Source organism: Rattus norvegicus, chromosome 3 (assembly GCF_036323735.1).
Source record: "Rattus norvegicus strain BN/NHsdMcwi chromosome 3, GRCr8, whole genome shotgun sequence".
Classification (NCBI taxonomy): domain Eukaryota; kingdom Metazoa; phylum Chordata; class Mammalia; order Rodentia; family Muridae; genus Rattus; species Rattus norvegicus.
In genome coordinates this window covers 43,219,901-43,236,262 of record NC_086021.1, presented here as the reverse complement: position 1 = coordinate 43,236,262, position 16,362 = coordinate 43,219,901, and the positions used below count along the sequence as shown (strand labels likewise).

The following is a 16,362-nucleotide window of genomic DNA, read 5'->3' as shown; positions in this document are numbered from 1 at the left end:
CTTAGATGGTTTCCTGCTATACGTATATTGTATAGGTTTATTTAAAGGTACTTGTCCCAGATAGGAAAATCATGAAGCCTTTCCTTATTAGTTCCCTATTGAAGTGTCATTTTCATGTTACCTCCTTTCACTGTCCCTTCCTCTCTGCAGATCAGGCCTTCCTCCAGTTTTTTGGAGATGAATTTCTTCGATTGCTTCTCACAAGGTTTGTCTTCTGTTCAGCCACCATGAGGATGCATAAGGCCTTTCGGGTAGGCAGAGAACCATTAAAGACCAAATTCACCGTTTTGTTATTGAGTGTTGTTTATTATATTTTACTTACATTAAATAAAGTTTAAATAGATCCAGAATAGTATTTAGAAGCAAGCATGTGCAGCATTATGATAGCATTGTAGGTATGGGCGTACATACTTGGAATCCCAGAATGCCAGAATTCAGTAGTTCAAGGTCAGTCTGGAATTCACAGTAAAAGCATATCTCAAAAGATTGAAACAAATAGAGAAAGGTTAACATGTGACACATGTTTCCATTAGGAACATTTTCATGAGCTGCTGAATTCCTAGCACTTCAGAGGTAGAGGTTGAAGTTCAGGGTCACCCTTGGCTACCTATTCAGTTTGAGGCTAGCCTCATATATAAGGCACTGTCTTTACTTGGGAATAGGTCCTGCTAAATCTTTCCTTAAATGCAACTGATCCCCTGAGTGCTGTAATCATTTGCCTTTCCTTAAAGCCTTGTCTTTTCATTTCTGTCTAGTATGTGACTGGATTTATATTGCTTTATTTCAGTCACTGGTGTTCTGAGGGCTAGAGATGTAGCTCAGTGGTAGAATGCCCACCTAGTAGGCACAATGTCCTCAGTTCAGTCAGCACCACTAAAAAATAAAACACATATATACCTATGTATATGTATATATATGTACATGTTTGAATGGCATGTTGCTACAATGAGCCATGTTGATTAGTTTTCATTCTTTGGTATTGACTCAATTACCATTCTGCCAATAATGGATTTCTGGATTGCTTCCAGATGTTTATTTATTGTACAAATGATACAGTAATAGTTGGTGCACGCCATTAATCTTAGCACTCAGGAGGCCATCAGGAGAATCTTTATGAAGCCAACCTAGTTAGTCTACATAGTGAGCTCCAAGCCAGCCAAGGCTACATGGTGAGACCTTGTTTTAAAAAACTAAACGAATAATAAGACCAATAAGACAAAGAATAATAAATAAAATAAAATGCACACAAAACACATGAGATGTGCTTTATGTTGACCAGCTACTCTTGGGCATGGGACCTGTCCTGGAATATGATTGATAAACCTAGAGATACACCATTGTAGAAAACTCATTTTCCTTTTCCCAGAAGATAACAATTACAAATAGCTTCTTGGTTGGGGTTAGGATTTTGTCTGGTTTGTACCTGTGCTGGTCCTTCTGTATCTGTCAGTCTCTGTGAGTCCATGTGTATATCACCCCTATGTATCTAGAAAGTCTTTTCACCTCTTCTTTTGCATAGATCCCTGAGCCCTGGGTATTACAGGGCTTTCTTGGACCAGCTCTCTAATTAAGCATGAGGCTTCTTACATAGCTTAAAGCTGTTGTCCTTTAGCTGGGGCAGACTCAGCTAGCTTCTAACTTAACCTGACTCCCCCTCTATATACACTTTGTCCCTGCCACAAAGCTAGCTAGCTCTTTACCTTCCTGCTCCTTTCCATTCTCTTCCCTGTCTGCCCTCTTCATTTCCCTCCCCCTGCCCTCCATTTTCTCTCATTTTTTTCTCCTCTCCCTCTCCTCTCCCCCTTCTCCTTCCCCACCATACTTCCTGCCCCAGGTCCAGATGTCAGCTCTTTATTACACAAAACACACATTTCAGTCTTAACCACTCAACAGCAAGACATTGCCAGATCTATCTCTTAGGGTGGCCTTTAGTTTGTCAATGAGGGTTGGTGACCTTCATCTTTTGGGCAGGGAAGGAAAGACAAGCATTTACATATGAAAAACTGGGTCATGTGTCATAGAAATGGCAGTACCAAAATCCTGCCAGCATTTAACTCTCTGCCAGGACTAACAACTGAAAATGCAGGGCCCACCTTCATACAGTGTGAAGAAAGGGGGTGCAGTAATGAAGACATCTTTCAGGATTGAGTGCATCACAGTCCCATTCTCTCCACACAGTCCACTTGCAGGTCTTCATGTTATACCGTCTACTGCAATAAGTTTCTCTGATAAGATTTGGGAGAATGCACTGTATTGAGTCCTGGCCAAGTTGGTACTCAAGGTTTTTGGGTTTTAATATTATCCGTTGCATTTTTTTTTCTTTTACTTCAGTATAGAATATTAGGTTTTTTGTTCTGTTTTGTTTTTTTAATCTTTTTACAACCTGTAGTTTCAAAGTATTCTGCCACATACTTTCAACTTGTTTCTAGTTTGGCTTTGTATAATTGATACAGTCTCACCTTGTAGTCCAGGCTGGCCTTGAACTTTCTCTGCACCTGTCTCAGCCTCCTGAGTGCCAGGATTATAGGTGTGCCTCACTATTAATGCTTAACAGTGAATTGCACAAAACTGAAGTGTACCATTGGTATACATTATATTATTGTGAATGCAAACCTCTACTAAGCCATAGGACAGCATCATTCCAAAATGTTTCCTCTCTAACCCTTCTGGAGGGTCTGTGAACCACTACATCACAGATCACTACGTATGTGATAGTGCCAAATCATGAGCCTGAATCACATTGATAGACTCTTGTGTAAGCTGTTACTAAGATTAGCACATTTTTTGTTTCATATATCATTAGCTTGTCATTATTGTGTATGTGTGTGTGTGTAAAAGTGTCTTGCTTGCATATGTATATGTGTACCACATGCCCGGTACCCACAGAAGCAAGAAGATATCATCAGATCTCCTGGAACTCAAGTTTGGGTGGTTTTGAGCCTCCATGTGGGTATTGGGAACCAAACCCAGATCCCCTTGCAGAGCAACAAGTGTTCTGATCCACTAAGCTGTCCCTCCAACTCTACTTAGTTCATCTTCTTTGTGAGAGTAGTCTGTTGTTGCTGATTACCTGGCAGCTGTAATATTAGCTGCCAATGAAACTCTGCTTCAATACAAAGTAAAAGACCTCCTGTGAGTCTTTGCAGACATATTTTGAGTTTTGACTTTGAATTTTTGTTATGTTCCTCACATACAGAGAAGACTTTAAAAAATGTGCTTTTTATGCTACCTTGCCAATAGGTTCCAGCTTAGTCAGCAACTTTAATTTTTGGACTTGTGTGGCAACACAAGATCTTTTTATTTTCAGTTTCTTCAAAGACAATCATTAGGAAACTCAAGCATCGCTGCCTCCGACATCTATTTTTACTTCCTTATCCTCTCCGCTGACACGACCCAGTGTCTCCTGGCACTGGTTTGCTTTCCTTTGTTGATTGACATCCAGTGTGAGTTTACTTTGTAGACTGTGTCTTCTACTGTACTGTCCATCAGGACACTTGCCCCTTCCCACTTTTTTGAGTTTTATTAGCAGAAAGTTGTTGTGTGTTTCATTTCTAGAAACTGCCAGACTATTTTTCAAAGCAGGTCATTAACACTTTATACCTTGGCAAGGTATGAAGATACTTGTATGCAGGCTGCCTGGGTGCCATCAGACCTACAATCTCATCCCATCCAGGCGGGTGGGACCCAACCTGCCTTCACTCATCAGGATTGGTGGCGAATATCTTTCCATTTAACAATAAAGTTTTTGAAGACTAAACATTTTTAAATGCCAAGGAAATTCAACTAATTAGGTTTTCTTTTGCCGTTGGTTTGTTTTCTTCAGGTACCTAAGAAATCTTTTCTAATATTACAAAAGTTTTTTTCTCTTTTCTTCTTTAGATTTTGTATACTCATCTTGGTTTCTACCTCAGCTTTTTTCATTCATACAATGAGTTTTGGGGTTTTTTTGTTTAGTTCTATGTGTGGATCTTGCTGAAGATTTGTATGAGTTTTGATAGTATAGAATATAGAGCCTAACAGCCATAGATAGAGGCTAGCAAGTATTTGTGAAATAATTCAGAATGCTAATATAGTAAGCTAGCCCATTTGAAGCTATATTGAGAGGTCATGTGTCACTTGATAGCCAGAGGTGGTTGTGCTCTCGGGAGGCTGACAAAGGAACATGACCACATGTTTGAGGGATAACAAGATCCTGTCTAAAAGTCAGATGTTACCAAACTATCAAAAAACAGATATACTAGTAATAATAACTGGTAAGAGAAGAAAATAAACATTTAACTGCTCCTTAATATTGTTAAGCAAGTAATTTCCTCCCAGCAGACTATGACACATGACTTTCCTTATTTACCAGGAAACTCGAAATTACCCAGAATCCTATCCACAACTGCCAAGGGATGAAACTGTGGAGAATCCTCACCTTCAGAAGCACATTTTGGAATTGGCCTCCATTCTGGATGTTCGAAACATCTTCTTTGAGAATTCTATGGATGACTATTAAACCCTCCTGTTTAACAGTTTTTCATTTTCCACAGATTTTAAATGGTGCAGTTTTTTAATGTAATGACAGAGACATAGTGTGTTACTTGGTTTTTATTTTTGGATTTAGGAACCACCATTTTAAAAGCAAACTGAAAAAAAAGTTCAAACTTTTAGGGTAACTTTTAAAATATAATCTTTCAAGTCTTTTAAAGTCTCAATCTTGAAATTTTTAATTTTTGGTTTTGACATTAGATACTTACCTCCAACATCTACCCCCATACTCAAATAGTTACTATTGCCACCTTTAGAAGAACATTGTGTTTATTTTTACATAATAAGGGCAATCCGTAAGTTACACTTGGACCTTTAAATGTCTGGATTCGGGAAATACCTAATTGTTCATAGTGGTGAACAATGGCCCCATGGACTGCTGAGAACCGAGAGCAGAGCCCTTCTGCGGAGTTTCTTTCACTCCACACTAATAGGAAAATAAGTTACTCTCTGATGTGCAACTGATGTCTTTAGATTTCTTAATTTCATTAAATGTCAAATTTTTAGAACCTGTTTAGAATTGGTTTGCATCTGGAAATTAAATCTTAAATTGGAACTTTAAGATGACAGATATTACTTAGAATGTGAGTACTATTATATTTGTTTGCATATTTTACTTTCTTTGTGGTCTTTGAATGCTAAAATGCAAAGGAAAATACTTTTAAAATATTTTAGACAAAAATCAACTAATTAGGTTTTCTTTTGCCGTTGGTTTGTCAAGTCATTGGTTTCATAATCCTGTGATGTCTCCAGTAGGATTTCTACACAGACTCTTCGTTGATTGGTTTTAAACAATGTTTTCATCAGTTCCTTGGTATTCTCATTGCACAATTTCTAATCTTTTTTTCATATTCAAATTTCCAAGGCATCAATGTTAGAGAGACTGTCAGTGTGAGTTGAGGATAACTGGGTGTTAAGAAAGTAAATTGTGAGTTAATTTTGCTTTGACAATTTGGAAGTAAGATATTAAAACTCCCTGTGTTTTGTTATTTTCTATTCATGCACAAGATGTTTCATTATTTTAAATAGGACTCAGTATGTATATAAAGATTTTTGTATGTTCTTCCCCTCCATCTCCTTAATAATCTCAAAGGTACTAGCTGTGAAGGCTTTTCCTTCCCAGCCTCTTGGGGTTGCATGGCGTTTAAATTTAGAAATCTGTGAATTGTAAGCCTTCTGCTTATGTTCATGGTCTACCCCTGACAGTTCCTGGAGAAATGAGGTGGTTGTTTTCAGATCTCTTTCCTGTGTCCCTAAGGAAATTTTTGATGTGGTATTTTAACCTGTTACTCTCGCTAGCGCATCTCATGGGTGTAAGTTGTAGCCGTTTGTGCTCCAGTGCACTGACTTTGTGAAGTCCAGATTATGGTTGGGTCAGAGACTTAGGACGTTTCATTTGCTTTTAAAATTGTGTGTTCTTTCAGACAGTATTTTTAAAAGCTTAGAAAAAGGTTAATCTGGAAAGAGCCCTTCCAGACAGAGTTTTCTTTTTTAAAAGGCCTGCTTCCATTTGTCTGCAAATCATGATTTTCCTTTTTTTAACTATCCTCCTGAAATGTAGCAGTAAATGGTCATTAGCTGTCTGGCCTCTGTCCCTATTCCCTTAAGTACTGACCAACAACGCACACTTTCCTGTTCCCTGACCTGCGTTTTATTCTTTTTTGCTAAGCATAAGGACCACTGGTTTCAGAAGCAAGAAGTCTGAGTTCTAATCCTGGCTTTTCTAGTAACTAGTATGATGTCCTTTAGCAAATAGTTTCACGGTCCTGCTTTTTTAGCACTCTTCCATATAAAATAGAGCAACTCACCTAAGATCCTATTTCTGTCTGTAATTCTACAGTTGGGAGCCTTGGTTCCAAAAATGTTGATTTCCTCCCCATTGCTTCCAGAAAGGTTGAATTGTGTGGTTCTAGCACTATAACTTCCTTTCTACATCATGTATTCAGAGGGTTCAAACAAACCAAAAACTTCTGGGTCCTACTGAGCTGTTTTGAAGCTTGCTTAACGTGACTGTCCTGGAGAAATTAGACCTTCCATGGTCAGAAAAAGGTGTATGTTAGAGATCATAGTATAAAACTAGATTACAACATGGGTTCTTAAACTAATAGTAATGCAGTTCCTAACTAGTGGACCAAAACCGAGGCTGTAGCTTCACAGTAGAGCAATTAGTTAGTATTCAGAAATCCTGTTTGGTCTCCATTACTGGAGGGGGGGGATTTTTAAAGAAAGAAATCAATTTTGAGCTGGGTATGATGTACATGCCTTTAATCTCAGTGCATAGGAGGCTAAAGCAAGAAGTTTGCAAGGTCAGAACTAACCTAGATTATATAGCAAAAGTGCATCTCAAAAATAATTGTTAAGAGATCTGGAATCTTTTGAGAGCAAAGCTGTTGTAGGAAATTTGAAACATTTTTTTAAAAAATCTTTGCCTTTAAAAATAAAAACAAATGTGTCACACATATCACATTTTTTGTTAATGGCATGTGAAATGCAAGCAGAGGAGACTTAGAAAATCCTTGCCTTGAGGATTAAGACTGGCTTAGTATTAGAACCTTGTCTAGCATGCATACAGCCCTGGTTTCTATTCCTGGTTCTTAGAGGTACAGCAACAGCATCGGGAGTTCAAGGGCATCCTTACTACATAGAATAAGCTCTAGACCAGCCTGCGCTAGAGTATGGGACCGTTTCACAAAAAATAGATTTGCCTATTCTAAGCCCCATTTAATCTTAGAATTTTTAAAAACTTAAATAGTGAAACTAAAAAGAGCAAAGCAGAGGGAGCAACATTTTTGTACTCAAATTGCACAAATTTCTCCATAGATTCTGGTAAGGTTTCTGGTGTCTTAAGAATCACTACAAACAAACTAGGAAGAATCGGACTGTTAAAAGACATGCACAAAGCAAAGTGAAGCACAACAGGATTTCCTTTCCGTATCCATGTATTTCTGATACTAAAGCAGTCACCTTTCCTGTCTGATAGAAAGAAAGCTGAGATGTCAGAAGCTGCTGGTTATTTGGTGATAGACGTATAAACACAATCTCATCTCAACCCAGTTGCTCAGGCTTCTTTCTGTAATAAACAGAAGGGAAAATTTTAGAGATGTATAATCTTTACATAAAAATTAAGATTTTGTTCTGTTTTTGGATATTCAAACCAGTCAGGATAAGGATCAGCCATAGAGTGTTTGCCTAATATCTGCGAGGCTCTGTGTTTAAATCCCAGTACAATGAATATTCATGCCAGTAAATCAGCTATACTAACATTTTTTATTAATTATAAAATCAGATTCTTTTCTTTGATTTTAGGCAGGATATATTTTGTATGAAAGTGTTTCCCTCCTAGGAAGTGGTGCTCTCAAAAACTTTCAAAGCACAGAATTTATTGTGCCCTTTATACTTTTTAACTAAGTTAAAATGTTTCACAGTTTGGGAATTAAAGTGCAGTTCTTATTTGAGGTTTTCCTGACTTGAGGTCTGGATTTGGAGTTTGGTTTTGTTTGTTGTCCTCTGTCATGTAATGAGATTCTCATAAATAGGTAATGATACTGAATTTCACTAATGTCAAGGAATAAATCCAGATCAGACTTCTGACTCAGACACAGATCCTTTTGTAGCATTCTTCTCCCACTTCAGTCTCTCTGTCTGAGAGGGGTTTCAACCTAGTTGAAAAGTGTTATAATCACCTCAGTAACCAGAGAATGTTTTGGACTGGAGGTGCATTTTAAGGCCACTGCAAGAATCATCTGTTAAGTGTGTGAGTAGAGGAAGGCTTGATATGACTATGAATGCCTTGAGTCTCCTAATTTAGGAGTGTTTTCTGTTCTCATGTTTATTTGGAGAATTTAAAGAGTGTTTAGGTTGAAGGTTCTTTTTAGAACTTATTTATTTGAAATTCTTATTTTTAATGGCATGTGTATATTTTTGTGATGCTATATGAAATCTGTAAACTTTTTGTATATATGTGTACATATTTTTAAATATCTTGGTATGCAGTGATGCAGTGTGTGTATATTATATACCCATACCCATTGTGGGCTGATTTATTTTAGTTCTGTGAGGACATCAGAGTGGCATTGTTCATGCTACTATAATTAGGTTGTGGCTGGATATCCTTCACACGCCTCAATTTTAAGGGGCTTGTGCTGAGATAAAATGAGCTCCTTTGGAGTTGAAATTAAGATATGAAGATGCTAAGAGTAGACTGCATATTCTCAGCTTTAAAATCATCTACAAACTTCCACTTAAATTGATATTATTTGCTAGAAACTCGGAAAACTATGTTTGTGAAACTGAGACACCAGCAGTGTCTTAATCTATTAGTTCTTTATTTTTCTTAGCCCATATTTGAGTGTTAGTACTGAGTAGAACTTTGATGGCTATTGAAAAAAATTACCTTGCTCTCACTTGAAAATAGGAAGTGTCTTTTAGGTTGAGGAAATAGCCATGTTTATCATTATAATATCTGATGTTAAATTTTAATTTCTGAGTTTTTTCCAGTATGTCATTCTATGTGTCTCTGTGAGGCAAAAGGAGGGACACTAGCAAAAGATGGCCGAACCTCAGTGGGTTGGATAGAGGGGAACTGGGTTGTTGATAAGTGTGTGTGTAGCAGTATCTGGTTAAGTGAACTTTTCTTACTGGCATTGCAGAACAAGGATAAGTCTATTCATCTGAAGAATGCTCAGCAAATTCAGAGCCTTCACTTTTATTGCTGAGTTCCCTAGGAATACATTTGCTCTACAATTTAACCATACATCCACACACCAAGTAGGTTTCTTAATATGAAGTGCCTAAGAGGCTATGCAATTCTGGGCTTCTAGCTGAGTGCAATGTGGGTGGGGGGGTAATTTGTAATCCCAGTTCTTAGGAGGGGAAGGTAAAAGAATCAAGAGTTTGAGGCCAGCTTCTGGTGCATAGTAAGTTCAGAAGCAGCATAGGCTACAGAAAACCCTAACTCAAAAATCACATAACAGACTTGGGATGATGGTGTTGGACACAGTAAAATTACAGAAAATATGTACAGTGCCAATTTGAATGTTGGGGTTTTACAATATTTTTAGTACATGTGTTTATTTGCATGAATGAATGTAAGGAATATTTAGACATACTTTGATACATTTACTAAAAAGAATAAAGTTATTTCTGCATTGTAAAATATAACTCCAGGGCAACTTTCTACTGTACTTTTCGAAAAACCCAATCTCTCTTATTACTTGTTTCAAAGAGAAAAATCAGTTTGAATCCATTTTACCACTTCTAAAATTATCACATTTGCCCCCACCCCTAATAAATCATAACAATTTTCAATTATACTCTTAAAGTTATCTTTTTCCTGAAATAAAGATACATTAATGTGGTTCTTTTTCTGAGAAATCTTTCAAAAAATGTTCTCAGACTCTAATGTTTTAACAACCAAAACTTTTTGAAGGTGGAAGATCATATGTTGTTTAAAATTCATAAGACAGGCTGGAGAGATGGCTGAGCAGTTAATAAGAGCACCTCTTGAGTTTGGTTTTTTGAGACAAGGTCTCTCTGTGTAGCCTCGGCAGTCCTGGGGCTTGCTATGTAGAGCAGGCTGGCCTTGAACTCACAGAGATTCTCCTACCTCCACTTTCTGAATGCTGGGATTAAAGTCGTGTACCCTCACGCCTGGGCAAGAGGCCTCTTACCAAGAACCTGGGTTTAATCTCTGCACACACAAAGTTGCTTACAACCTTCAATTCCAGAGCATCTGATAACTTCTCTGGCCTCTGTGGGCACTACATGCATGTGCACTGCCTGCATGTGGGGCATAGACATATATGCAGGCAAAATACTCATACACCTAAGTGTTAATTTTCTTTTTAAAAAAATATATACTAGGGTAAAGTTCATACTGTGCCTGTAACTTCTGTCAAACAGTAACAAAGCTGGTAACTTTGCAGTTCAGTAAAATATGAATTGCTGGGAAAACCAAGCCTTTCCCCCCATATTCTCCTGAATGTTTATGCACACATTGTCAACTAGTCTTTCCTGAACACTGAATACTACATAATTTAATAAAAGTAAGATGACCCATCTTCTTCAGACTAGGCCTTCCAAACAAAACTATACTTAAGTCCCATCCTCACTGAGTTCTGAGCACAAAAATGTAATTTTCAACATGTATTATATCTAATGGAGAATAATTTATGTGAAGATGGGATCAATCACCTGCTTACAGAAAAGGAATGATGTAGGAGAACATACAATTAAATAAGGATAAATGTATTAAGTATAACTAATTTGGTACCATACAAATATTTTCTTTGGAATTTTTAATGTTTTCTTAAGTGAAAATCAGTTTAGAGTTTCATTTTTCTACACTTATTCATAACTGTAACACCATTTCATAATTTTAAAATATTTTATTTTTGTGGTTTTCAAATTTTAAGTTTGCAGACTACTCAAAGCAGTGGTTTGAGTTTTTGTTTTGTTTATACTGGCAGTAGATTCAGTTTTTAAAACAGTTTAAAGTATATTACATTGCATTTGACAGATTTGCTTACAGACTCAGTCTGAATTTGGTCACAAAACAATTTACAAATTGTAAATATTTTTCCTTTTAAGTGGACAATTCTAGTTTGTATCTTAAGACAATCATCTTTTTATATTGTAGTATTGTTTGTGGCAATATCATTAATTTCAGATTTTACTTTTCTCAGATCTCAGACTTAACTTTTTAAATTTTCATTCTTATGAAATGAAAATTAATGAAGTGAGTTACATCATTTTCAAATTAAAAAGAGGAATTATGGCTAGGTTTTTTATGTCTGCAGTGAAAGGTAACTAAAATTTTTATACTTTTGTACATATCACTGTTTTCCCCCTGTTTAAAACTGTCACTAATGTCCTTCGGTCCCTGGTTCAACAGTGATTTATAAACATCAGAGTTTGAACCATGAATTTTCAAGCATGAAACCAGCATAAATAGCCATTATAAAATGCCAAATGTTGTTACTCTTTTCCCAGTAAACATTTCCCAATCACAGAGAAATGCCACTGTATATTTATAGAATCTTACTCCCATTCTCTTTTGCATGCCACTGATTTTTTTTTCCTAAATTAAAAGTATGCAGTGGTGTATTTTAAAGTCTTCAGGGGGAAAAGAACTACTTAAAGTGTTGTAACATAAGTTCTGTTACTGTTTCCTGAGGAATGGGTTTGTTTTTTAAGAATTATTATATCATTAAATTACATTGTGTGGTTCAGCACAATAATTTAGAACTTGATTTATATGGCCATTTGTAGTTGTATAGAAGCATTCTTTTTACCACATAAACCATAATCACTTGTTTTCCAAGTTTTTTTTTTTTTTAAATAAGCCTTGCTCTTCAACTGGAGTCCTATATGGTGTGGGATTCTTAAAATTGAGGCAGGAAGGTCTTACATAGTAAGAAATGCTTAGTAGAGATTACAGGAGAAGGAATTTTCCCAGAAAAGTTACCCTCATCTTGTAGCACCAATATGAGTAGTAGTTGCATTTGTCACTGAATCAGATGAAGTAGTTAGAAGTCATATATTTTTACTTTGCTATAAAGATGAGTATAACTAATTTTAGAGAACTTTGTTATTTTCTGAGTAGTTTCCATTTTAAGACTTAGTGTCAATTAACTTTATTCAAAGTATCACTAAAGGTTAATTAAATCAAGTTGTTTTTTTTTTTAAGTTCTGTTGATCTTCTTTTGCCCTGAAATTAATGGTGAACCTGTTGTCTACACTATGTTAGGCAGAAATGCACTTGTTGAAATAGCAGAAACTATACTTGACTTTCTAGTAGTGTGAAACACTTTGTTTTTAATGTGCTTGTCTGTAACTGAAATGTTATAGCATTGTAACACTGTAGGGATTATAGAGTTATATTTATTAGCTCTTAACAGACTGAAGCACAATAATTTTCATGTAACAATCCTTATCCAAGTGCTCTCTGTCGTACTAATAAAGCTGATTGCCTATCTAGTTGTTCACAGATCACTATGATCCTTGAGACAGTCTTGTTCATTTGTATTAAAATTTGGGTATTGTGAGTTAATACTTTAAAATAAACCTGTCAAATCAGCTCTGTTATGCAGTAAACTTTAGATTCACAATTTTTATGTTACTGGTCAATTTTGAAGAGACTTCACAGTGACTAAGGGGGAAATTCTATCGAATCATTTGACTTGAACATTTGTATTGTAAAAGTATTGTCTGTGGTGTTTCTAAATTACTTAAACCATACATTCTCTTAAGGGTTTTTTTTTTCCAGTAGTGATTTTCTGCTTTTGTCTGTTACAATTAATATTTTATAGACCTTAGAAACTCTGTCAAATTCTTGAACATTTCTTTTCTTGAGTTGATCACTTAACTCTTGTATGTGATTTGTCTTGAAGGATGTGAGCCTTTCACGTCACTACAAGAATTTCAGAGTAAACACTGTGATTCTACAGAGCAGATTCCATAGACGTTCCAATACTCTTAATTGTTACACAGTGCCTGTCACTTTGAGGGCACATAAATACTAGGATGGAATATAAAACGTTGTTTTGATGTTTGTTAACAAGACTACAGAATATTTGGGCTTTTTTTTTTGTGGTCAGTGTAATAAAGAACTTTGCATTGATATTATCTAGGAATGTGTATACATTCATCTAGTGTGAACTCTTGTAAATGAATTTTGTATCTTGAATTACGTATATATTAAGTGTATCATCAATATAAAAAAATAAACATTATTTGCTTAAAGTTTTGTATACTTTAGTACTATTGACAGCTGTTTCCTAGTTTGGGGTAATACCTTAGGCGCGTCTTTCTAGAGTTACATATTCACGTTTATCTTATTTTGTAGATTTGAGAATACTGTTTATAGAACATTTGTTTTCTCCCTGCCTGGTAGCTACTACAACTAGGACAAGAGGAAACTGGAATAAATGGAATCAACAAAAAACCCTTAGGCTGGTGTTGCTTCTGGGGCAGGACTCAAGTTCCTATAATGTAGAATGCGTGGTTTGAAACTGAGAAATATGGGAATCTTACTTAGGCAGAACAAGGGTCATAAGGTTCTAGACACTTCTTTCAGTTGTATGAAACATCATCGACAGCAACTCGGACAGAAAGGTGCCAGTTGTAATTTTTGGAGCACAGGCTTCCCTGAAACCCCAAAGCCGGTCCCGGGCTACCGCACACCACGGGACTCCTCCCTCTTCAGAAGGGAAGGTGGAGATCGGGGCGGCCAGGTTGCAGTCCGCGGTCCTGCCGCTCGCTGACGTGGCAGTGGCCGGCCAACACAGGTAGAGGTGTCTGTACTCTGTAGCCGTTCCAACCCAACGGCCCAAGCACCTCTCGCGCGCGCTGCTGGGCCGCACACTGGCGCATGCGCGCGCAGAAACCTCATCCGACGCGCAGCCATTTCCGGCGCGCGGCAAACGTGCGGTTCCGGGTCGGTATTCGGCTCGTCGGCCTGAGGTGGGGGCCGAGAGCCCTCGAGAGTCCGCGGAGGCGTGGCTGCTCTTAGACAGCAAGTGCTCTACTGGAGTCCCTGGACGCAAGTAGGCCTCCCTTTCTCCCGTGGCCTCCGGCGGTCTACCGCAAGGTGGGGACGCGATGAACCCCAACCCAGGGGGTGGGGGCGGTGCCGGAGTGCTCAGGAGACTCCGGGCGGAGGCTGCCCCCTTGGCCTGGGAGTCTGGAACTGCCCTGCCCGACCTAAGCGAAGCCACCACTCTTTTCAGGGACGCAGTCTCCCTACTGTCAGACAGGTTGAGCCCCTCCCTTGGTTGACAGCCCTAGGAGGGCCTCGGCTCCGGAGCGAGCCAGCGGTGGTGGGATCCAAATTGCGATGACCTGCACCTCAGTACCTTACCATCTGTCTGAACTATGCTGTCGATTGTGCCAGCAACTTAGTGTGTGTAAGGGCTCAGGGACCAAACCACAAGCCAGACCATGTAAACATCTAATGTATGTGAAATAAATATTGTCACTGGGAAGCCTCAAGATGTTTTGCTCAGAACTCCTAGAGACATGAATGTAGGCTCCAATGCTATGAGAAATTCTTTCTGCTTAAAGGTAAAATTCTTAGGCGGATCACAGGGACTGAGGAGCATCTTCATTGACAGTAGTACAGTAGTGGCGAGGTGTATTTGCCCCCGTCTTTTGCTCCCGCTGAACATTTTGATCTTGCACTTGAAACATCCAACTTATGTTATCTTTATTTTCACACAGGGCAGTGACTTTGACCTCCAGACTGTCTTAAACATAGTAGATAAGACAGGTGAGTACAGTGGTTTACAGATACTGGGGTAGCATTTTGAAGGGTTTCATAGACCTAATGGATAATCTGAAGTGGTAAGGAGTCATCTGTCATCTTACAGCAGACCGTATCCTTCACAAGACGTGGAAAGTTAAGGTTGAAACAGAACAGTAAGAGTTTGCTTTATTTTGTTTTTGAGACAAGATCTCACTATGCAGCCCTCCCTGGCTGACCTGGAGCTGTGTAGACCACTTGAACTCACAAAGATCCTTTTGCCTCTGCACCACCACATCTGGCCCAGTAATGTTTTATATACCATTGAAGGAAAGAAATTTTGAATCTTATGTTAAATGTCATATGGGAAGAAATTGGGGCTTGAGGTAATACTATCAAGAACAAAGAAAAGTATACATTTCCACACATGTGTGAAAAGTTGAAGGGTTTCTGATGACTAGTTAGTCTGGGTTCCTTGGTGGTTTTTTTCTGTTGTAACTTTTCCTCCCTCTAGGATGAAGCACCTGATTGAAACCCAGGGATTGAGTTGTATATACACTAAATTCTTAGTAAATATATTATTAGAAGAAAGAGTCAAAACATAAAGTCATGATTACATGGTGTTGACCTGGAAAATGTTACATGTTACACCATAGCTAAAACAAAAGGTTGGGGTTTATGAGTCAGCTCTGTGTTTAGACATTAGCCCTAGATGCTTAGCCATGTAGTCCTTGGCAGGTTGTTATGCGTCTTTCAGACCAGATGTCCTTATTCATATATGTAAGTCAAGCACCTGAGTGTTTTTTAAAGTTTAATAATTATGATCTAATATATACTTACTATGAAACTACTTTTGAAACCTCAGACTGACAGCTATTTAACTTGGAACTATCTCTTTCATCTGATTTATAGATCCTGTGTTGCCAAAATTCTTTGGCCCACATTTAAGTGGGATGCAGCTAGCCTGGAGGTGTGGAACCTTTTAGGTACCTGTGTATGAATTCCATTCACTGAGAAGTCCAGGGGTTAGTTTCCCCTGAAAGATATCCACACAGCAAACATGTTTGCAAAACTAAAGAAGAAAATTGCAGAGGAGACTGCTGTTGCTCAGAGGCCAGGCTGCACTCCTAGGATCCCTCGGTCTGTGAGCAAGGAGTCTGTGGCTTCCATGGGGGCTGACTCAGGAGATGATTTTGTAAGTGTCTTCTCTCTGTTTGAATGTTTGATGGAGTCAGTATGTGTTTCCTAAATACTAATGCAAGAAAACTTGCCGAGAAAAGTTTTTAGATTTTGTGCTTTTTCTAGTTTATAGATGTAGAAAACTCTGAGTTTCTCATTTTTCATTCTTACTAGCATTTGCTTTGTTATTTTTATCTATTTTCCCCTTGTGTATTCTGTGCACTACCCTCTTATTTTGTTTTTCTGTTTATATAATTTGTGCATCTTTTTTTGTGTTTTAGTCTATAAAAATGTACATCTTGCCCTGTGTGGTGGTGCACACCTTTAATCTCAGCATTTGAGAGGCAGAAGCCAAAGGATCTCTTTGAGTTTGAGGCCAGCCTCATCTACAAAGCTAGTTCCAGGGTACCCAG

The 16,362-nt window shown here is 37.9% G+C and overlaps 2 protein-coding genes and 2 long non-coding RNA genes across 8 annotated transcripts in view; 2 read left to right on the top strand and 2 right to left on the bottom strand.

Annotated features, from left to right (window-relative positions):
• Window positions 1-4,353, bottom strand: part of LOC134486089 (uncharacterized) — an 81,580-nt gene extending 77,227 nt beyond the window's left edge. For both annotated transcript variants that reach the window (XR_010064780.1, XR_010064781.1), the window contains exon 1: window positions 122-4,353. This is a non-coding gene — a long non-coding RNA (uncharacterized LOC134486089). The remainder of the gene's footprint in view (window positions 1-121) is intronic.
• Window positions 1-13,280, top strand: part of Scai (suppressor of cancer cell invasion) — a 112,074-nt gene extending 98,794 nt beyond the window's left edge. For all 3 annotated transcript variants that reach the window (NM_001399633.1, NM_001399635.1, NM_001399634.1), the window contains 2 exons: window positions 151-251; window positions 4,352-13,280. In NM_001399633.1, the coding sequence (NP_001386562.1) occupies window positions 151-251; window positions 4,352-4,498 (248 nt within the window). In that variant the 3' untranslated portion in view covers window positions 4,499-13,280. The remainder of the gene's footprint in view (window positions 1-150; window positions 252-4,351) is intronic.
• On the bottom strand, window positions 7,452-13,938 carry Scail1 (suppressor of cancer cell invasion like 1). Its single transcript, XR_591478.4, has 2 exons — window positions 13,564-13,938; window positions 7,452-7,600 (listed from the first exon to the last, which is right to left on the bottom strand). It is a non-coding gene; the product is annotated as a suppressor of cancer cell invasion like 1 (long non-coding RNA).
• A 5-nt stretch (window positions 13,939-13,943) lies between these two features.
• Golga1 (golgin A1) overlaps window positions 13,944-16,362 on the top strand; it is a 46,920-nt gene continuing 44,501 nt past the window's right edge. Inside the window, 3 exon segments of one of the 2 annotated variants that reach the window (NM_001395022.1) lie at window positions 13,944-14,119; window positions 14,749-14,797; window positions 15,683-15,965. In NM_001395022.1, coding sequence (NP_001381951.1) covers window positions 15,831-15,965 — 135 coding nt within the window. In that variant the 5' untranslated portion in view covers window positions 13,944-14,119; window positions 14,749-14,797; window positions 15,683-15,830. 2 annotated transcript variants of the gene reach the window in all.